This window comes from Desmodus rotundus, chromosome 2 (genome assembly GCF_022682495.2).
Source record: "Desmodus rotundus isolate HL8 chromosome 2, HLdesRot8A.1, whole genome shotgun sequence".
Classification (NCBI taxonomy): Eukaryota; Metazoa; Chordata; class Mammalia; order Chiroptera; family Phyllostomidae; genus Desmodus; species Desmodus rotundus.
In genome coordinates this window covers 97,920,462-97,943,301 of record NC_071388.1, presented here as the reverse complement: position 1 = coordinate 97,943,301, position 22,840 = coordinate 97,920,462, and the positions used below count along the sequence as shown (strand labels likewise).

Sequence of the window (22,840 nt, the reverse complement as noted above, 5' to 3'; positions counted from 1 at the left end):
AGTCTGACTCGGGCGAGGCTGCTACTGTGCCACAGCTCTCAACCCACTCCTTGGTTTTGGTTTGTCATTCAGATCGCCTGAAACAAATGGCCTTGTGAAATGCTTGTCAATAATTTTTTAAGACTCTCAGATAAACTGGGCTCTGGATAAACAGATCTCAGGAAAGGTATGGTTGCCCAAGTTAGTTGGCAAAACCACAGAACCCCAAGTTAGAAATGATTTTTTACTGGTGGTATTTAAAATATTGCTTAAGCAAAAATCAAAATCATTGCTACTTTGATGTGACTTTACAAGAGAAGTAGAGAATTGTTTGTGTAGAAATACTGCCTCCAATCGTCTTCATGCGCCTTGGTCAGATGGTTCCGGTATCACTCAGAAAGGCAAGGTCTACACCCCACGGCCCTTTGAATTACAGAAATGATACAGAAGTGTCATCACCAAACCCATTGCTACCTAAATTCATATTCAGATCCCAGCTGAATTCTGTGCTGCTCTCTTCTTAAAATTAGGCCGTGAAGGCAACCCTGAGGTCACACACTGGAGTGAGGGGTGTGGCTGCATATTTAAGTCATGAGCTTTTAAAATAGAAACACTTGGCACTCCCAGTCACGTCTCCTCCTCTATTTCTGCTTCATGGGGAAACACGTGGCGCTATGGCCTGGGCCGTGCCTTTTTTCAGGGGCCTGCCGCAGCATTTGGCTGTCTGGGCAGGTGGGTATGGCTGCTTAGTTTACTCTCTGGTGATACTTCACAAGCAAGGAAGAGGAGCGGGGCATTAATAATGTCAGACGTGTGGCTTTGCCTCTGCCATGTTGTTCTTCTGTGTTCATGGTTTGTACTCTTAGCACTGCCTTGGGACAGAATAGGAGTAATTTTAGACAGGCTATTTCTTATGCATCTCCATCAGTACTTAGCACCGTGTCCAATTATATAGGTTTGATGGGTGAATAGACAGATGGATGGCGGGGGAGGACATGGGTGAGTAGGCGGGTGGATGAATGGAAAGTCACTTAAATTTACCCAGGTGTTCTATTACTTTAATTCTTGTTCTAAATGTGTTGCTATTCTAACAAAAAGTTTTATTTCACTAGAAACATACTTTTGAAAGAGTGGGAACATGATTTTTGTCAAATTTTGTGTGAATCAAGAAAATACAACTAAGATCAATGCATTTAAATGTATGTGAAAGCAAATTTCCATTTAATATGAGAGATCTTTTTAACACCCTGAGCTTTGTTAAGTAGAGAGCTTGGGTAGCTGAGAGCTCAGGTAGCTCTTTTGAGTAGAGAGCTTGCATTCACAGGGAGCATGCCAGCAGAGCACAGGAGATAATCTGCCAGCAATGACATAGAAAATTATTCTGTACTGAGTAGAAGTTAGGATCCCTTCCAATTTTAAGATTTTAAAATTCTATGAGGATAATGCCAATGGAAATAGGAAAGAATGAATCTAACAGCCGTTTTCAAGATTGGAAGAATAAGAGGATATCGGATTCAGATATAGAATATAGTATTTGTTGGAATATAGCACCTATTACATCCCCCCTGTCGGCACACACCCATCCACGTCAGTCTTCTGGGCCGGGAACCAGAAACGTGGTGATGCGTGTCCTGCTGTAGGGCTGCTTGGGAAGCGTCCAGTCACAGAAGAAGATAATTTTGATATGAGGCTTATTAAAACTAATTGATGGAGTACATTGACTCTTTATTATAGTTTACATTTTAATTATTATTAAAATTCTTTTCTGAGGTCTGATTTTCTTTAGATCTAGCCTAAGTTCTTTCAGGCAGTAGAATACAAGACTTCTGCTAATCCACACGTCCAGGGAGTAGAGCTTTGCCTACCAAGAATTCCACACTAATAAATGTCTTGCAGTTACTTTTTGTCAATCTGTACTCTTTATTAATCTTAATAAAATGTATCAGATAATCTTATCTTCTTGTCATTCTGCAAAAATAACGTTTGAAGGGTCTTAATGTTCACGGGTCTGCCTTGGGTAATAACAATAATACTGCTTCAACCTTCCCAGGGAACTGCATGAGTGAATTCATGGGACTCATCAAAGGTCACTACGAGGCAAAGCAAGGTGGGTTCCTGCCAGGAGGAGGCAGCCTACACAGCGCAATGACTCCCCACGGGCCCGATGCTGACTGCTTTGAGAAGGCCAGCAAAGCCAAGCTGGCCCCTGAGAGGATTGCCGATGGCACCATGGTGAGCAAGTTAAACGGCAGGCCCCAGTGGCCTCCGGGCTCCCCGGTCTTGCTGAGAGAACAGTCTATTTTTCACTTCTCCAAAGTCACAGAGGAGGAGTCAGGAGAGGAGAGTGTGTCTGTGTGTCTGTTCCCACGTGTGTATGCACACACCCCTGTGTGATTACTAGACTCCTAATGTAGTGCGCACAGAAAGAGCTTTGGACTTGGAGTCAGGCCTGGGTTCAAATCCTAGCTCTTACTTAGTTCCTGTGTGACCTTGACTAAGTCACTTTACTTCTTTGCTTCATTTTCCCCATCTGTAGAGTAGGTATAGTGACCAACCCAGCAGGGGGCTGTAATTTAACCTCACAGACTGTCCAGCACTGTTCAAATGTAAGGCGGGGGTGTTATTAATACTATGGGAAGGGTCTTCGCTTATCTGCACGCAGCCCTGTGTATACACGCTTTGTTTCAGAGTCATTCCCTGCTTTGTGAAGTGATCCTCATCTAAAGCCACAGTAGCAGAGGATGCAGGATGTCACTTTCCTGCAGGATGTCAAGCCAAGGAGGGTCAGGAAGGCTTTGCATCACTGTAGTCAGGACTGTGAGCACCAGTTCTCTGTTGTTTGCTCATTTTCTTTTGCCCTCCTTTGGCATGGGATGAAACTGATGGGACTTAAAACCTGTTTTGTATTCCTCCTGTGTCAGGCTGTAAACATCAAGGCTGAACACAATTGCAGATGGCTGTGGTACTTGATTTTATTTTATTTGTACATTCTTGGAAGTAGAGTTTATGAACCACTAGGAGTAATTTTATACTAAATTATACACAAATTTGCATTACATTTTTAAACAAATGCCTTCAATGCTACCTGGCTTTAAAATCAATAGCACAGGCCCACCTGACTCCATGCCCAGTTTGCAAACTAACTAAGCACGGAGCATTATCTGTCCCTCTGTCCAGTGCAGTTTGCTTTCATCCCGAATCCTGGGGCCAGAGTTAGGAGGGCTAGTCTGCAGGGGAAGGCTGAGAAGAGTCCCGTCTGCCTCACCTCAGCTGCATTGCCCCTTGCCGGGCCTCTGCGGAGGTTTTGTTGACACTGTTCCTCTGTGAGACGTGGCTTAAGAATCTTAGTTAAGCTCTTGCCTCTGAAGGCTCCTGGGGGTGCACAGGCTACTCCACGGTTACTACTCAATAACCCTTGGGATAATCAGTATTGCCAGAGAGCAATGTTCTGCTACAGCAAGGCACAGGACAGAGCTGTTTTTATGAGAGCAAGACTTTGGGTAATGCCTAGGGCTCAGAGCACTAATGAGAAAGAGCTCTTCTATGTGGCGGCTCAGGAGCTGGGAGGCCCTGTGCAGGAAGCCCATGCTGCCTGGTGGGAGAGGGCCCAACACTTCATGTAGAACTAACTTTGGGCCTCCCTTACCATTTCCCTTTAGATAATTTGGATCCAAGCCCATCTACATGTCTCATCCTTGTTCCAGTTTGCAATCAATTAACATCACACAATACTGTCTTCATAGCTCAGCTGGGATGGGGTTTTCTTACTCCAGTCAGACAGCAAGTCTCCTGAGAAGCAGTCAGCAGAGAGACAAAATAATGGCCACGATAGCAACCCGTATATCGGAATAATGCTTTATAACGCAGAGGGCACTTACACATGACCTCATCTGGTCCTCACAGCAAGCCTGTCGTGGGGAGTCGGTCAGGGGCAATCATCTCCACTGTTTTAGGCAAAAAGAAGTTAATGTGTATTAGACACCAAACATTAATGTGGGTTCTCCGGATCGTGGCACAGAGTATATTTAGTTTCCTTTTACCCATCTAAATTTTTAAAATTTCTATTAGTGTGAGCACAAAAGAATTATAGGATTTTATTTTGTTTTTTGACTCTTAAAAGCCACAATGAGTAGGAAAATCGGCGCTCAGTGAAGCTGTAATGTCTACAATGCACAAAGCACTTAACACACCCTCACTGCCACAGACAGAACCCTCCGGAACACAGCAGGGCATCCACTGTCCACTCCCTCTGGGGCGGGGTTTCCAAAAGGGCTACAGCCATTCCTGCTGCCCACTCCGCTCTTCCTCCCCACTCTCTCTTTTCCTTCTTTTGCTTTTTCCAGCTCATCTCGTGGTCAGCGTCCTGAAAAAGAAAGGCTCAAATCCCAGCTCTGCCACTTCTTGTTACCATCGCTTTAGATAAGCCATTTCCCAGCTCTGAGCCTTAGTTTTCACCTCCACAAAGGGGGGGCTGTGGCCTCCCTCTCCAGGACATGGCCACAGTAAGTGACTACCCCTAAGAAGATGAATATTACTAGGGCTCTCCCACCTCTGCCCTTGGATCTAGCAAATTTAGCTCCATAATGCTCCAAGGACAATGCAAGGCTTACGTGCCTGATTTCATTTTCTAGAATGAAACTTGAGGCCCTGAGAAGTTCAGGGTCTTGCATGAGGTATCTCCCACTTATGAGTGGTAGGGTCAGAGCCAGAACCCAGGGTGTGGCCTGCTCTCCTCACCATGCTAGCACACATGATTTATCATTCAAAGATTCTGCCTACTCGCATCTCTCTAGACATCTAATCAAATGTGTTCCGTTATCCACCTCACCTCTTCTTTCTTGTCATTTCCTACAGGCATTTATGTTTGAGTCTTCTCTAAGTATGGCTGTCACCAAGTGGGGGCTCAAGGCCTCTCATTGTCTGGATGAGAACTACTACAAGTGCTGGGAGCCTCTCAAGAGCCACTTCACACCCAATTCCAGGAACCCAGTAGGAGCTAATTGAGACTGGAGCATTGCTACCATAGTTGTTCCTTTAGAATCTCCTTACTTCGGGCACTATTGGGGGAGGAGGTGGGTTAAAATGAGAATTCACTTTTTTATTGTCAAGTGACTGAGACATTTGTATTTGGAAATTTCTATGTCTGTCAGCTTAATTACTCAATAAATTCTTGCTGGTGTTGTGTGGAAGTGGCAATTGCTCATAATCAGCACCTGATAGAGCAGACCTGTGACAGCCAGGACTCAGTCCATGCGATCGGACTGAGATCCATCTGCATATGCTTAGCCTTTATTCTAGAAGCACGGTTCAGGGCATCTACCACAGACCAAAAAACCGAGTCACAAGGAAGGACAGGCTAACATTAAGAACCATGAGTTTAGGCTGAACCCAAGGCAAAGGCCTCAGGAGTCAGTTCAAGCATAGGGAAGCAAACTGGGTCAGCAGAGCTTCAAACACCTAATGTCCTCCTTAAACAGATGGGCATCCAGGTCAGCCGGCTGCCATGTAATACACCATATAGTGATAATGGAAGAAGCCCAGCCACTGAATGAGCATCATTCACTGAGGGTACCAACCGGCCTCTTTTTCACACTGAAAGCCTCACATCCCAGAAAACTCCCTCATTCTTAATCCAAACAGGATAGTTAGTAACCCTACTATTCTCTCACTTATCAGTCCATTAGGTAGCCATGATCTGAGTCCTTACTATGAGTCCAGCTACAGAGTGAGGCACTGGGGATGAATGACTGAAAAGAAAGAATTTGTCTCTTCCCTTAGTAAGCTGACAGTCTGGGGAGATCTGGGCCAAAGAAGCCCAAGGGCCCCTGTAGTCGGACTACAACAAAACAGGCAGTGCTGGGCAGGAAAGCTGCTCCTAGCATCTCCTTTCCCACGGCCGGCCCCCTCCCAGAACACTGGCTGCCCAGGACTTTAGGTGAGTTGATGGGATTCTCCTGGAATGAGGAGACAGTCACATCAGAACAGAAAGGAATGGGAAATGGTATTTGTCACTACTTTAGTTCTGTAGGTTTAGCACATTTCCCCCACTTTGTTGCCATAGTAGCAATTTTGATACGCTGCTACCAGATTTTTATTCAACAATATGTAGTGAGAGTCAGCCATGTGTCAGGGCCCAGGAACTAGGGTTGCCAGATAAAATACAAGACACCCAGATATATAATACCCAGATATATAAAAAATACAAGATTTTTATTTAATAAATAAAATCTTAAAAACACACACGCACACTAAGAAGAAAAGAGAAACTGAGCTGAGAACAACAGGTGGGAGGGGAAAGAACTTTTTTTAAAAAATTTACTTATTTATTTTTAGAGAGAGGGGAAGGGAAGGAGAAAGAGAGGGAGAGAAACAGTAATGTGTGGTTGCCCCTTGCACTCCCCCTACTTGGGACCTGGCCCATAACCCAGGCGCGTGCCCTGACTGGGAATCGAACCGGCAACTTTTTGATTTGCAGGGCAGCACTCAATCCACTGAGCCACACCAGCCAGGGCAGGACATCTTTCTTTAGAGAGGAAAGTCTTCAATGAAGAAGTGACATTGAGCCAGACCTAAAGGATAGGAAGGAAGTCATTGGATGGGTGGGGTTGGGCTTGAGTGGAGTCTGGAGGAAGAACATTCCAAGAAGCCTTGTGGGTTCAAGAAACTGAAAGGAAAGGCAATTTGGGGAGCCCAGGAGAACATTGCAATGGTCCAGGAAAAAGACAACACTGTTCTAATGAGGTGGCAGCAGAGACAGAATTCCCAAGTGTTTTGCAGTAAACCTGGAAGAACTTGTTAATGGGCTGGATGTAAGGGGTGAGGGAAAGAGGAGCTGAGAACAAGGCTGGGTGGCTGCTGGTTTTCTGACAGTATTTCATGGTGTCAAACAATAAGGTGAAGGTATCTTTGAGGGTGGCAGAGATTGGTGTGCCTTCCTAATGTTCCTTAATATAAAGAAATCTTTACTAAAAATTAAAGATTGTTAACTAGTAAAGCAATTAATACCTTAAAATAAAATTTAAAGTTGATCACTGTAGCAGGAGTTGCCAGTGGCCCACTGACTTCCTCCCATCAGCAATCACCACCCAGTGCCAACTAAGTACTTCCAATTGCCAGCACCACACAGGCAACTCTGCCTGAGGCCCAAATTGGAACCTGACAAAGTGCTGAGGATCAAGCCGACGTGCATACAGCCCTCAACCAATGACAACGGCAATCAGTGGATTAAAAACACCCACTCTTTTGCCCTGTATCTCGGAGGCTCACATTTGACCCTGGCTCCCTGCAACATCCATTGAGATTAAGCTCCACGTGCCCGAGATGGCAATTCTGCTAATGCACCCATTCTTAGCTTCCTTTTCTCTCATGTCCCCACTCTCCTCTGGTGCTTCCTGGGCCCATCTCCCAAATAATCTGAACAAAGACAACCACTAACACACTTTATTCCCAAACTCGGCCTTTTCATAATGAGCTCTATCTAACCCTACCTTTCTACATACCTAGACTCGCACCTCTATAGGTACATTTTATTACCAGTTTGGAAGCAAAACCTTCCTAGAGCTAAGGCAACATTCTAGATTTACATCCATTTAACATCCAAACCCATGTACTTGGTCTCCACTGCTGGAAGCAACTTGTCAGCTAGACACAGTATTTCACCCAAGTCAGGCTGTTCACACTAATTTAAAAAAGATTTAGTTTTGTTGTGCTTCAGATCAGCTAGAAAGATCTATATCATTTCCTTAATTCCCTAATCTCAAATATCATCATTTTGTTCAATGTTGTTTTGTTATAATGTTGAGGAGATGCCATAGGAACTTAACTCTTGTTTATATCAATTAGCCTATGGTGAAATTGGTTTAATTATTTGTGTCACTTCAAATTGTAGCACCTAGTGACATTGTTAAGTGAGCACTTACTGTACCTCCTTCTACCAGGCTCCCCCAAAATATATTACCTCTTTGCTTAGAAAGAGAAAAACTTTTTTAAAAATGCGGGAAGAGCACCCTGAATTGGTTTCCTCCAATGACAAGAGGGTTTTCTGCCTGGTCCCTTGGCATCTTTATATATTCTCCTCTTAGAGAGGCTGCAATAGAAGCCAGCCTTCTCTTTCTTTCTTTTTGAGAGACTTCTCTCACATCCAAGGCTACCAGTAACAGCTGTAGACCAATGGTCCTCAACAGTGAAGATTTTGCAGCCCCCACCCCCAACATCTGGCAAAGTCTAGGGACATTTTTCATTGTCACAACTGAGGAGGGTACTACTGGCATCTAGTAGGTAAAGGCTAGGGATGCAGGTAAACATTCTACAAGTGAATTATCTGGAATAACTTATTCTACAACAAGGAATTATCTGGTGCTGAATGTCAATAGTTCCGAAGTTGAGAAACCCTGCTCTTTACACACTGGTTGTCAGCTTCGGCGGCACATTAGATCTCCTGGCAGCATCTGAAAGTCCGAGTGCCCAGGGTATACCACCGACCAACTAAATTGGAAACACTGGGAATGGAACCAAAATAATAATTTTTTTTGAAACTGCTCAGGTGATCACAATTGTATAGGCAAGAGTGAGGACCACTGTTTCAGAAATTACCTTAAAATCAGTATCCCAAACACCCTCTGTCCCAACCTCAGATCCTAGTCCAAACCAGGGTTTCCTAGGGTCTACAAAAAGGAGGTGAAAAAAAATCCCTAAAATTCCCAAGGTTCCAATAAATGTGGAATGGGTTGGGATGTGTAGTGAGGGACTACTGGTGAGGCAAAGCAGGCTACAGTCAGTAGGGAGGGGCACCGCCTCCCACCAGAAAGCGCCAGGTCAGCAAGGATGCCCAGGTGGGGCACAGGGAGTGTGGGGAGAAGCAGAGGGAAATTAGGAAACCCAAGGCCTAGATGTGAACTGTTTAGAGGTTACAAGTTAATGTGCAGTTCCCATGTTGTGGTTTTCTAGAGTGATGATAGAGTTTTCACTTCTGGGGTTTTGTCCTTCTAGGTTTTGTCCTTCTTTTTTCATTTTACAACTAAAATGAAAATGAAAAAAAAAAGAGAAAGTTTGAGAGCTGACATTTAAATGTCTTATATTTAGTGATCAGCTAGACTTCAAGTTGGTATAATCAACTTCAATAATTGCATCACTAATCTGAAGTATGTCCAAATTTATTTTTGTGTTTGTGAGGCAGTGTGCTGCATGGTTAAGAGCATAAGTGCTAGAGCCACACTGCCTGCGTTCAAATCCAGGCTCTATCCCTTCTTAGCTGTGTGACCCTGACCAAGTTACAGAGAGGCTCTCTGAGCCTCTGTTTCCTCAGCTGTAACGTGGATGATAGTACCTGCCTCATAGTGTTAGTGTGAGTATAAAATGAGCCAATGTGGATAAATTGCTTAGAATAGTACTTGTCACATAATAAGCACTGAAAGGCAAGTAGCTATTATTCAGAGGTTTTTTTTTTTCTTTTTGGGGGGTATTTTGATCTCGATATGCTTGTTTTTAGTATAATTATTAGATACTGATTAATATAATGGCCATTAGACATGAATCTGTTTGGAAGCATAGTAACTAAGGAATCCAGACCATGCTTTCATAGCTGAACGAGTTTGAGCAAGTGACTTAACCTCTCTCAGCCTCACTTTCCTCATTTGAAAGAAGGAAGTGATTTATTTCACAGGGATTTGATGTGGGTTAAAGGAGACCAAGCTTTAAAGGCACCCACGCTGCTTTTGGCACAGTGAGCACAGGCAAGTATTAGCTATTTTCAGTGTTATTGTATTGTTGCTATAGTGACTCAGGGGAACTACCATGCCACTTACTGTAGGAGACACGGATGAGTTAAGCAAAGGCCCTTGTCCCACATAAACTAGCACTTAGCTGAAGATTAAGGCATGTACCCTTCCAATGCAGTAAGTAACAGAAGTTCAAAGTATGGAAAATTTAGAAGTACTGCCTCCTTTTCATCATCTTTTAGGTCTTAAAACAAGAAAACCATATTGAAGTTCAATTTAAGACTTCAACAATGCATATTAATAACTCAAAGTGCAAGTTAAGACAGAATGTAAAACGGCTTTGACGGAAGAAAAAATAAACAAATGGAACTAAATCAAACTAAAAAGCTTTTGCACAGCAAAGGAAAACATCAACAAAATAAAAAGATAACCCACAGAATGGGAGAGCATATTCGCCAATAACATCTAATAAGGAATTAATATTCAAAATTCATAAAGTACTTAAAAACTCAACACCAAAACAACAAACAACCCAATTAAAAAATGGTTACAGGATCTCAGTAGACATTTCTCCAAAAAGGACATACAGATGGCCCATAGACATATGAAAAGATTCTCAATGTCAATTATCAGAGAAATGAAAATTAAAACCACCATGAGATACCATCTCACACCTGTCAGAATGGCTATACCATCAATAGATCAACAAACAACAAGTGCTGGTGAGGATGTGGAGAAAGGGGAACCCTTTTGCACTGTTGGTGGGAATGCAGATTGGTGCAGCCACTGTGGAAGCAGTATGAAGATACTTCAAAAAATTAAAAATGGACCTGCCTTTTGACCCAGCAGCCCCACTTCTGGGAGTATATCTGAAGGAGCCCAAAAAACTAATTCAAAAGAACATAAGCACCCCTATGTTCATTGCAGCATTATTTACAATCGCCAAGATATGGAAGCAGCCCAAGTGTCCATCAGTAGATGAGTGGATAAAACAATTATGGGACATTTACACAATGGAATACACTCAGACACAAAAAAGAAGAAAATTTTACCATTTGCAACAGTATGGATGGACCTGCAGAACATAATGATAAGTTAAATAAGCCAGTCAGAAAAAGACAAATACCATATGATTTCACTCATGTGTGGAATCTAACGAACAAACTGAACTAACAAGAAAAACAGAGGCAGACTCATAGAGAGCAAGATGACCCCTATTGGGCGGGGGGCAGGAGGGGAAGGTTAGGGGGTGAACAGGTTAAGGAAAAAGAACTCATGGACACGGACAACATTGTGGTGATTGCTGGGGGAAGGGGTGTAAGGGGACTAAATGGTAATGGAAAATACAATAAAGATAAAAATTAATAAAGTGGCTTTGATATGAGTACAATAAGTCCTCACTTAGCTTCATCAGTAGGTTCTTGGAAACTGACTTTAAACGAAATGATGTGTAGAGAACCAATTTTGCCAAAGGCTAAATGATATAAACAAGTTAAGTTCCTACAGCATATTTCTGGTCACAAAAATATCATTAAACTTTGGGTCTAAATAAAGACACAAAACACTGATAATATTAAGCATTAAAATAAATGTGAACTATACATACATTTAATAAAGATTAATAAAATGAGATCATTATTTTTCAGTTTTGGGTCCCAGTGGCTGGAGCCGATGCAGGTGTTTGGAGCCAAGGCCCTGGACAGGACACCACTCCATTGCAGGGTGCAGATAAAGGGGATTCCACCAGTCTCCTGAAAAAATTGGGGTTCTATCAAAAGGAAAGAGAGGAGAGTGGGTATCAGTGGGCGACAGCTAGTGCCCACCACGGATACCTTCCTGTGAGAATTTGACAAGAATAATATAGGAGGCATTCAATTTAAATCTAATATCTTCACTCTCACGTGCCCCAAGAGACAAGTCTGCTAATACTTGCTTCACACTGAAAATGCTCCAAACATCTGCCTTCGGATGTTTGACAGAGAGAGATGATTTCTCTCCAAATCTATCCCTGTTAAAATGACATTTCGAGTCTCTTAGATATATGAAGGAAGGAGGTTGGCTGGCAATTGTTTCAGTTGTCCCACAGTCTCATTTCTAATCACAAACAGGTGACATGGGCCATCAGAGCAGTTCTTCATCTTTTTTTGTTTTTTTATCTTCACCCGAGACCATTGTTTTCATTGCTTTTAGAGAGGGAGGAAGGAAGAGAAACATCGATGCAAGAGAGACGCATCATATATGCCTGGACCAGGGATCAAACTCACAACCTTTCACCAGCCAGGGCTATCAGATCAGTTCTTATTACAACCTGCACGCCTAATCCTCAAATTGGCGGGGTTCCTTAAAGCACTGGACAAGTCATTTCTCCTGTCCAAACCTTTCCTATAGAATTAGGCCGTGAGAATGGCAGTTCCTTAAAGATCCTTCAGCTCTATCATTCTATATACCTGTGAATGTGCTAGAAACACTAAATGTGCAAGTGGGAGTCCCTGCTCTCGAAGGCGTTTTCTTTTTTTTAATTTTTGTTTACAGTTTACATTCAATACTATTTTGTATTCATTTTAGGTGTAAGGCACAGCAGATAGACTGTTCATATAGCTTACATAGAGTTCCCTTCAGTAATTCAAGGGCTCACCTGGCAGCATAGTTATTACAATATCGTTCACTATTCTCCCTGTGCCTATTTTGTAACTACTAATTAGTACTTCTTCAGGCGTTATCACTTAAACCCTCCAGGCTCGATTAGATGTCTTTTCTCAGTACTGGACACCCTATAGCGTTGGTCTTTATCCCTTACGAAGAATGGTTAAAGACACGCCCTCTCCCGGAGTCAGGCTGCCTAGATTTAAGTTCTATCTCAGCACTTATTAGCTAGAGGATTCCACTGACTTATTCAAGCTCTCTAAATCTCATCTGCGTGATGGGGATCTTCAAGGTATGTTGAGAGGTGTGTAAAGCTCTTACTTTAGCTTAGTATCTGGAACTCAAGTAAAAGCTTAATAAGTGTTGACTGCTATAATTGATTTTCATCATTTTGATTTCCTCCAAGGAGCTGTATGTTCTCATATTAGTATCCTCAGTGCTTAGTAAATGACCAGGGCTCTGTAAGTGATCGATGCAGAGGAGACCTAGTGGCCATTCATAGGACACAGGCTCCTCTACCCCAGTGGCTCCAGGAAACCATCCCCAGTACCTGCAAACCAAGAGCAGCTCATTCTCCTTGCAGCCTGTATTGGTGTCTCTTCCCAAGTGCCCTGAAGGGACCAAATCACTTGCATGCCACCCCTGCTGCAGAGTGTGATTTTGGAGGAGTTGCCTCTCCAGCTTGTCATAGATGGCTTTGGGGAAACTGACCACCCCATGTCCATCTACCCTAACCCAAGCCACTCCATATAAAACAATAACACTTTGATGCTGTCTCCATCTTATATGAAGTATGAATAAAAGTCTCTTTAGAAAACTTTTTGATATAAAACACACACTGTAAGTAGGAAAAAGATGTGCTTAATTGTGCAAATGTATTTACAAGACCCCTACCACCTTCTCCTCCTACCCATGATTTCATATCATATCGCAGCCTGTGTCCCCCCTATTGATAGCTGGAGCAGCTTCAGTCAGTTGCATCCTCCCCAACCCCAAGATTGTTCCAGAGCCTAATTATCAAATAAGAGATAAATTATTTAAATGCAACTGGTGATGGAAGAATTAACTCAAAATTGGTAAGGCAGTAATTCTTGTGATTATGGGGGAAATGAATTTTAACTTTAGTGGCAGGTTTGCTCCAAAAATCTCAGATGTTTCACCAGCCATCCACCTCTAGGGAAATTCAGAGGTCAGACTTTGAACTTGACTCTAATCCTTGAAATCCTGAGGCTTGGCCATGAGATCGATGTACACTGCATTTTCTTGGGATGGTGTCCAGATAGATGACGCTGCTCAGTGTCTCTCCAGGCCACAGCGGGTACCAGCAGTAAAAGAAGTCTGTCTCAGCTAGAGAGACACTAAGCAAGGTAGCCAGAGGGAAAACTTTTGGAAGCATCGCAATCATAGTCATAGATACAAATGGGTCCTGTAATAGAACTTTGAAAATACTCACAGCACTATATTTTTACTGATTTTAAAGGATCCACATTTTTAATTGTGCATATTTGATCGAGGCAGTTTCTTTCTTATACACATCTCCAATTTCTTCAAATACCCCATTAATGATCCTGAAGAATGTAGATAATCAGTACTCTGTAGCTCCCCAAAACTGTTAGACTTGTCAGGTGCCAGCAGGAATGAGAAAAGACTAAAAAGTAACTAGATCAGACTAAATATGATGGCATTTCAATCACAGCATGCATGTAATCTTTCTCTCCAGGCAGGACCCGTAATAAAGGGTAAAAAAAACACATAGCAATTAAACAAGCCAGCCTGTCAGAAATGAAATTTTGTTTCGGAGAGGGAAGAGATGTCATACAAGGATGAGGACTTAAGAAGACTGGCTCCTCATGCAAGGGCATGAAAGGGAACTAATAGAGATAACGTATTTAGACTTTCATAAAGCTTTCAGCAAGTTGCCATCCCATTGAGTCATCCTGGGATTGGCGTAGGTGGCTTTGTGCTGCGCTGAGGGCTGTCTCAGAAACTGAAAATCTTTTCTGGCCTAAAGTCTTATACAGCCTGATTACTGATCATCCTCCAGGATCCAGAATGACCTTACAGGGATGCAAATCCAATCAGGTTACTACTCCTGCTTAATAACTTCAGTGGTTCCCACTGCCATCAGGATAAAGGCTCCTAGTTTCCTTCCTGGTTACACTTGTCACTTTGTTGGACGCTCAGCATTTGAACCACTGTCTTATGTTTGAAAAGTCCTTACCTGCCTCACACTTTAGAGCTGAATATACCATGTACTTGCTTTTTCAGCTTCCCTTGCAGCTAGAACTCGGACACATGACATAGGCTTGGCCAATCATATACCCCTGGACCCAGAAGCAATGATGGGAAGATAACAGAAACCTTGAAGAACTCTTTCCAGTGGTGTGACTGCAACAAGCTGATGAATTCATGGACCAACAGAGGCAGCGTAGCTCAGTGGGATCCTCGGCCCAGTGCCCAGAGCTGGCAGCATCAGTCTGACACATGGCAGCATTTTGCACTCAGACAATGTGGCAATTGCTGTTCTCACCAGATCACTTGTAAAATCTTTAAAAATTAAACTCTTAAGAACACATTGCAATAATTCTCAATGTTAAAAAAAAAGTTTTAAAAATTCTAACTATGCCTCTCTGGGTACTGCCTTCCTTCAAAGATTAGGCACCAAAGATATAGTATAAATGTTTTTCCTATTACTAAGGCATACTAGAATAACTTCCAGTAAGAGACGACTGGAATGATCAAGGACTAATATCTTTAATTCATCATGTTTAAATCCTAAAATCATTAAGAAAAAAGACATATTACATCAGAAAAATTGGGCAGTGGATTTGAAGAAGCAAATAACAAAATATAAGTGAACAAAAATATACGAAAAAAGTTAGACTTCAATAATAAATGAAATGCAAATTAGTTTTCATCAATTAGGTTTAAAAATAATAGTAAACACTCACTGAGATCTTAACGTGTACTTCTGTTCTAAAAACTGTTTAAGTAGTAACTCGTTAAATAGTAAGTTTAATATTATTAGTAGTACATCCACTTTAAAGGCAAGGAAACTGAGACAAAGAAAATTTAAGTATTTTCCAGCTCACTTAACCAGTCAGTGGCTGAGCAGATCTACAAACACAAGGCGGTAACGGGGTGGGACTGAAAGTTCCAATCCTCTAATTGCAAGGCTGGCTCTCCTGGCAATGAGCCCCCATCCTTAGGTATGGTCCTAAAGGTACCTCATTAACATAAAGAAAACTTTATCTCATCATTTAAGAAATCCCATAGGCTTTAGAAGCTCTGTGCCAGAAACAGGGACAAAAACCAAATATATATTTATTATTATAAATCACAATGTCGTAAGACTTCATTACCTCCATGCTACAGTGTGAGAAATGCAGGCCTGGTATTCCAACTGCTAAATTAGAACTGGGATTCTAGACCGTATCTGTCCTCTAAAGCCCATTTTTCTAAACTATTTTACTTCTGTTCCTCAGCATGGCTTCCACCTTCTTTGTCTTCTCATCCTGCAATGCTCCCCAATCATGCCATACCCAACACACCTTGCCCTCTTGTGCTCCTGCTTTGCCCTATCAACCCTGTGAACTTTAGCACCTAGATCCAATGCCATCTCCCTAGACGCCGCTCTCCCTCAGCTGGCCTACAGCACTTTCCTGAATCTTCAGGATATTTTTCACCACACTGTTGTTACGGTTCTGTTGCATTATCACTGGGGCTGGAGCCAGACAAGAGCTTAGGTATTAAGGAGTACCAGAGACGTAATAAGCACCCAAAATAATAATTGTTGAATAAATAGTTGTCAGTGTATTCCTTAAGCAGAGGGCCTAAGTTTGTCTAACTGACTGTTGTATTCCCAGCACAGCACAGTGCCTGGCTCACAGGAGGCATGCATTTGCTGAATGATGAATGAACATACACCGGTTTCGTCATTAAACTGTGAACTCTCACAAAGTAGGGATTCTATAGTGCCCGGCAAATGTCTGTTGAATCAAGGTAATATGAAGAAAGAGAAACTATTTAATGATCAACAGAAGATTTATTTAAACAATAATGCATACAGCCATCATTGCCAGATTTAATATGAGATGTTAAATTTTCGATCCCATTTTCCTTCCTTGATAAGTTTTTCCTTCCTTTCCTGAATAAAGAGGAAGAAAGAAAAATATTAAAAACAATGCATTCTGGCACAATGCATGATACAACACTAGAAATCAGGAATGAAACACGCCAAACCTAATTCCAACCCCCCACCATCTAAAACCTGTGGAGTAAGAAGAGGAAGAGGTAGCCTGAAAAATAAAGGAACAGTAAGAAACTACTGCTATTGAAAAATGTCTTACCCACATTTAAGTAGTAAAAGTGTATTACCCTATTAGAAAACAGCATACGTCAAAAGAAAAATGCAAACCCCTTCTAGGTAAGCGTGGCGTACCTTTCTGTTAAGCAGTATTCATCAGATAATCAAAATCTGTATGCTCTAACAGGAGAGTGGGTTGGCTGGTTTAAGGCAGAGGGAGATGGGTGGGCTCCAGTCTCGGTGGCAAAATGAGGCCTGGAAGCTGGGGCTGGGGTTTAGGACCAAAGTGGTCTAGTGTCAAAGATAAGCTTGGCTTTCTCTGCAATCACATAGCCAGGCCTCTGGTGGCAGTGAGTCCCAGGATGGGCTGCTTTTGCTTTTCTTTTGTTCAGGTATTAGTAAGTTTTAACATTAATTTGCAAAATGTGACTAATATAACTAGAATTCACACAAACAGGGAACACACTAAATGATTTATATATTTTGCTAACACTTAACCCCACAAACATCTTCTTTTAAAATAAATGAACTAAAAACATTAAATTCAAAAATTTGCTAAGGTAATATATAAAAGTTAATCAGAAGAAAGTTTAACTTCTGCATACCTAGTAAGAAAAAAGAAATTAACTTTTTAAGTTACTTTCATATTCTCTTACTTAATGTTCATAGTATAATTTCCTTACATTATCTAAATATACCAGGAAAACTCTTTCATAAGCTAAGTTCAAGTCTTAGATATTTAAATTGACCAATTTATTACTTTAAATTCTAGAGCAACCATTAAACTTGCAAGACCCTATAGTGATTTTTAACAAAGCATATTGCTGTGAGTTGAAATGATAAATAACACCAAATATATGACTCAAATTACATTTTATCTCTTGTTGGAAAGGAGTAAGATAAAAGAGAGGAAGTGAAGGAAAAGGAGAGGGCCCAGATGGGAGGCGCACTGGTGCAAAGATCAGGAGAAACAGCTGCAGCCAGCACAGGGTGAACCTATCACACAAATACTAAACCTCGGGTCCTAGTAATAATACTTACTCTGTCAGTTTTAAAAACGTAATACCAGAAGAAGAGGGGCCCAAATCCAACCAGAGCTCCTAAGAGTGAGGTCTTAGGGGTGGGTCTGAAATTGGGATAGATATTTGTTCTTGCATAGGTCCATCGAGTCAAAGCAGGATCTTCCTAGAACAAAAGGTTACAGGTACTTACACAGGGCCACGCTGAGAAACAATCTCATTCAGACTTTTGTGCAGGAGCACAGGAGATGCCTTCCTTTTGTTCCCTACTACAGTTAAGGGTATACTCTGAATGTTCCTCAAGGGCTTCAGGGAAGATCTTCACTTCTAGTATTTGCTGAATAATTCTCTGATGATCCTGTTCAAATCCTTCAGAATTTAAAAGACTTCTATAACACCCTTTAGCATTCTATTTATTTCAGATTTCAGAATCCTAATCCTAAATGTGCCAGAGAAACCACTTTTTCTCTTTGATCATTTTTATCTGTTGTTTTTTGTATTGTTTTCAGCCCTACTGTCTTCTTGAAGTGTAACCAACACACCCACATAGTATTCCTGAAGACAGTAAACACTTTTTCATATGCTCTATCATGCGTTGTACTTTGTTTACAAACCCTTTATGTTACCCCACGTTGGTCTTTCCAGGCTACAAATAAGCTGCAGGAAAGTGAAGACTGAAGTAGGCTAACTATGAACTTTAAGTTTTTTAAGCTGACTTGGCTCATATTTTAGGAGCAAAATATTACATTTCACACTATTTAGAATAGTTTTGTAGAAAGGGTAAGGCTGATGTTAAAGAAAAATAATCACTGCCTTTGTTAAGAAAAATCCTAATTGTCCATTTCAATGATTATATTAGAATAACTATGTGAGAATAACAACTGTACCCCCAAACACATAATTAGTTAAACCTCCAAAATGATTTTACAAAATTATTCACTCGTATTAACAAATAGATAAAAATAAGTGAGTGAAGTCAGCTTTAAAATCTTAATACTAAGCTATAAGGAGAACATTCAAGGTCCTAACCAATAATACCAAAAGGGCATGGTTGGTAGGACTAAATTACCTAAACTGGATCTTACACAGTAACTTTGTAAACCAAACTGCAGAAACAGCAAAGGTAAAGACACAAGATATAGACTCTAAGGGATGTTTGAGCTCAACACATCTATTATCTATCCCTTCTGCTGTTAATGGATTTGAATGACTCATGAATTCTGAAACTGTCAGTCACCTCTCTACACTTTGATATCTGACAGATCCATCTTCTAGAAACACATTTCATTTCAGAAAAATATCAACAGCCCCATGACCATAGTTCATTGAGCTCTCAGTGCTGCTAAAAGAAGTTTCAATACACATGGCATGGGGGATAGTTCTTCTTTGACACCACTTCACGTCTGGACTACTGGCAGCATGAGACATGGTGAACACTCCTCCCTGAAATCGTGCCTTCCAGGGCACACACCAGCTTGGCTTTCCTCCTCTCTGGCCGTTTCCTCTTAAGTCTCTTTTGCTGTCTTATTCCTTACTCGCCACAATCTCTTAAGATTGGACTTAGGACTTTGCTGGTCTTTCCCATCTACATTCACTCCCTTGGTGATCTCCTGCAGTCACATGGCTTTAAATATCCACCTACACACTGATAACTCCTAAAAGTATGCCTCTGTACACCTCTTACACCGCTGTAGACCTCTACCCTAAACTACAGACACAATATCCAGCTACCTGCTCAACAATGACATACCATCCAACAGGCATGTCCAATGCAATGTATCCAAAACTGACTTCCCAATATTCCATTACACCTCCACCCCTGCTCCTCTCATTTCATTCTTTTCTATCCTGGCAAAAAAGCAAGTTTATTCTTCCGATAGCTTAGGTCAAAAACCTTGGAATCATCCTTGATCCCTCTCCTCTTATTCCTCACATCCAATTTGCCAATGACTTGCAAGGTCTGGTGTGATCTAGTCCCAGGTATCTTTCTAACTTCACCTCTTCCTACTCTGCCCTCTCCTTTCTCAGTGTTAGCTACAACGATCTCATCGGTATTTCTGCAATTAACCAGACACATTCCTATCTAAGGACCCTTGAAAGTGCTGTTCCCTCTGCCTAAAACACTACTTTCCCAGCTCCCTCACCTCATTTCTTTCCAATCTCTCAAATGTCACCCTGGGCCTACCTAAAATTGTAGCTGCTCTTCCTTCCTACTATATACACATACTCCTAATCCCCTTCGTCTCTTTATTTTTCTTCTAATCATGTATCACTAACATGCTAAATGATTAATTTTTTTAAACTCACTACTTGTCTCCCCCATTAGAAAGAAAGCTCTGTAAGGACAGGGGTCTCTGCCTGTTTTGTTCTCCACCGTTACAACATCTAAAACAGGCCCTGGCCTATTACAGAACCTGAGCAATTATTTAGTCCCTAAGTTAATCATTCTTAAGGATTAGGCAAGTGATTTCCATGTATTGATCAATATTTGATGAAGTGTGCAACACTCACTTAATGAATAAAACAGATATTACTACTTCTGTTCTACATGACAAAACTGAAATTGCCCTAGGTCACAGAACTGCAAAAGACAAACTCTGGAGCTTAAACCTCACCTTTGTTTGGGTCAAGGCCTTATTCTTTTTCACTATATCATACTATCTAGCAGACCAAACCTACTTGTGTATGCATATAATAATGTCTCTCTCTGCACCTTCTTCCCAAATAAACGGTTCTGGCAGGAGATGGTACAGCCAAGTGGTTAATCAGATGCTCTGGGTTACTTAGACCAAGGTTCAAATTCTGCCCTACCACTTGCTAACAGTTACCACTCTATGAACTACTTGTCTTTCTGATGTTGTCTTGTCATCTGTAAAATGGGGATAGTAATGGAACTTTACTGTCTAAATAGTTGTGATATTTGAATAACATTCAGAAAAAGTTTAGACAGTGCCTGGGACATTGTAAATTTCCTCAATTCTCCTAACTTCTAAAAATTCCTACCAAATACCAATGCAACTGTTGAGAAAAGTGTTTTTTTTTTTAAATCATATTTGATATAGTATTTAAAAAAAGTTCTTGTACAGAAAATTATCGAAAAACATGCTTGGTAAATAATAACTATTAGTTTGCTGGGCATATGTGCTAGGAATTCTACACAGACTACCTCATTTTACCTCACAACAATTCTATAAAGAAGGTAATACCATTCCCCTAACAGAAGGGTTAGGCAAATTGCCCAAGGTCATACACAGGGTGAGGAAAAAGTAGGTTTCAGTTGTTTGCATGGAAAATAACACAATAAATAACAAGTAATAATATAAGCTTCAAGATGAGGCCAGTGTGGCCAAGCAGATGGTCATGTACTAGAAGGCAAGGAGCTGGAGTTCTAGTTGAGGAAAATTAAGGCCAGGAAAGGCAAACAAATCCTCCTCGGACCTCCTTTCTTTAAAACTCATGTTTAAAAAAACCAAAAGGTTCATGTAATAAACGTGTGCATTCTTGGGTTAAAAAAAAGAATAAACCTGTGTTTCGCATAGTCACAACTGTATGCCCACTTTTGCCTTATGCTGTGATTTGCTAGTATGTAGCATGTTGGAGTTTGCCTCCAAAGTGCAAAGCTTGAACAAGCTGCAGAGTCTTTGGATCTTTAAAAACATAAAGTGAAGAATCACTATATTCCCAGCTGGAGAGAGCAGCATTGCTATGAACTGTGCACTGAAAGGTGGAAAACAGTTTTTTAAAAAATACACATTTTCGAACATTCATTACAGGCCTGGCACTGCCGTTCACGTGTCCTTTCTCATTTAATCTTCATAAGGAATTGTTATTCCCATTATTCAGATAGGAAAACCGAAGGTAAGCAGCAGAGTTGAATAACTTTCTCAAGATCAGCCAGGCGAGAGGTGGTCAAAGCGGGCTCAAACTCGGCCAGTTGTTGCGTCCAGACCCCGTTCTATGAACCACTAAAACTCTCTAAGGTCAAAGGGCTAGTGAGTTGGCCTGCTCTCTTAGCATCTTAGACACTGGGCCTGGACGACGACCAATGTCTAAGATACTGACGAGGAACGATGGCCGCCCCGCTACTAAGTCCCCCTTGGCAGGTCTGGGCTACCCAGCCTACCCAGCCTGAGCCCGTCCGAAATTAGCCCTTGATTCCCGCCCAGCCGACCCCCACTCACGATAGGCCCGTGGCGGCTGGGGTCGTTGTATTGAAGCAGGTACTCCCTTTTAAGCCGGGCTCTAATGGCCAACCGCTCGGCTTGCGCTCTCCGGGTTTCCGGAGATATGTCGTATTCAGCTGGGTCAAGGGTAGGGGGCAAAGTGGCGAAACGCGACGGCTTGTACTCTGGGAACTGCGACATCTTGGAAACCTAGCGCACAACTGCGCCTGCGCGGCACCCGTCCTCTTTATTTTGACCTTAATCCCGAGGAGTGCGCCTGCGCGTTGGCCGGCGAGTCGAGACGAGGTTCGGCCTCCCGTCCGAGCCAACAATCGCGACCTGCGCATGCGCAACGTGCTTCCTTCGCGTTTCAACCTCCCCTACCCATTGCCCTTTCAATCCATCGCTTGTTATTTCTTTTTAGCAGCCTTCTCTACTGACGTGACAGAGCTTATTACTTGAAGTCGAGTTGTGTGCAACTGGAAGAAACAGGAAGTGGGACTGGTTGTCAAGTCTTGTTTCAGTGTGGATCCATAGAGGCTGTGTGACCTTGGACAAGTCATTTAAAAGTCTCTGAGTTTTCTCATCTGTATACAGGAAATGATGACTCCTAGTCTGTCCACCTAGCAAAGTTATTGTGAGGATTCAGTTATATAATGAATAGATGCCAAAATGCTTTGCAAAATTTAATTTCCCAGCCAAGAAAAAGAGAATAAGGTTTTCTGTGTGTTGCCACGTTAGATCCGTATAGCATATGTAGAAGACTGTTTTTCGTAGGCACGAAATAGTGTGTGTAGTAGGAGAATGAGGTTATGAGAAGTGTTGCCTGCCTGACTATAGTAGGTCAGACAAAAATTGAATAAAGCTTCTGAAGAAATAATCTTGGTTAAAATACACCTCTTGCCTAAAATACCTTAGCACTCTTCAGGTGCTAAGAATGAAAAACATCCTTAGAGATATGAAAATATACATGAGGTCATTGTGTCTTACTGCGAAAGATGATGCAGGGAGAAA

The 22,840-nt window shown here is 41.8% G+C and overlaps 2 protein-coding genes across 2 annotated transcripts in view; one reads left to right on the top strand and one right to left on the bottom strand.

The window, feature by feature from the left end:
• Positions 1–5,168, top strand: part of HGD (homogentisate 1,2-dioxygenase) — a 41,139-nt gene extending 35,971 nt beyond the window's left edge. Inside the window, exons 13-14 of the mRNA XM_024578023.4 lie at positions 2,030–2,211; positions 4,834–5,168. Coding sequence (XP_024433791.1) covers positions 2,030–2,211; positions 4,834–4,983 — 332 coding nt within the window. The 3' untranslated portion in view covers positions 4,984–5,168. The remainder of the gene's footprint in view (positions 1–2,029; positions 2,212–4,833) is intronic.
• Positions 5,169–16,363: 11,195 nt separating this feature from the next.
• On the bottom strand, positions 16,364–22,064 carry NDUFB4 (NADH:ubiquinone oxidoreductase subunit B4). The gene is made up of 3 exons (XM_024578146.4): positions 21,845–22,064; positions 17,686–17,829; positions 16,364–16,485 (listed from the first exon to the last, which is right to left on the bottom strand). The coding sequence occupies exons 1-3, from the start codon at positions 22,025–22,027 to the stop codon at positions 16,423–16,425; spliced, it is 390 nt and encodes a 129-aa protein (XP_024433914.2). The 5' UTR covers positions 22,028–22,064; the 3' UTR covers positions 16,364–16,422.
• Positions 22,065–22,840: the final 776 nt, after the last annotated feature.

Coding starts and splice junctions, on each gene's coding strand:
- NDUFB4 (XM_024578146.4), bottom strand. CDS start 22,027: ATGTCGCAGTTCCCAGAGTACAAGCCGTCGCGTTTCGCCACTTTGCCC. Junction 17,830..21,844: donor CCAGCCGCCACGGGCCTATC/GTGAGTGGGGGT, acceptor CTTTTGTTCTAG/GAAGATCCTGCTTTGACTCG. Junction 16,486..17,685: donor ACGTTTTTAAAACTGACAGA/GTAAGTATTATT, acceptor CTCTTTATTCAG/GAAAGGAAGGAAAAACTTAT.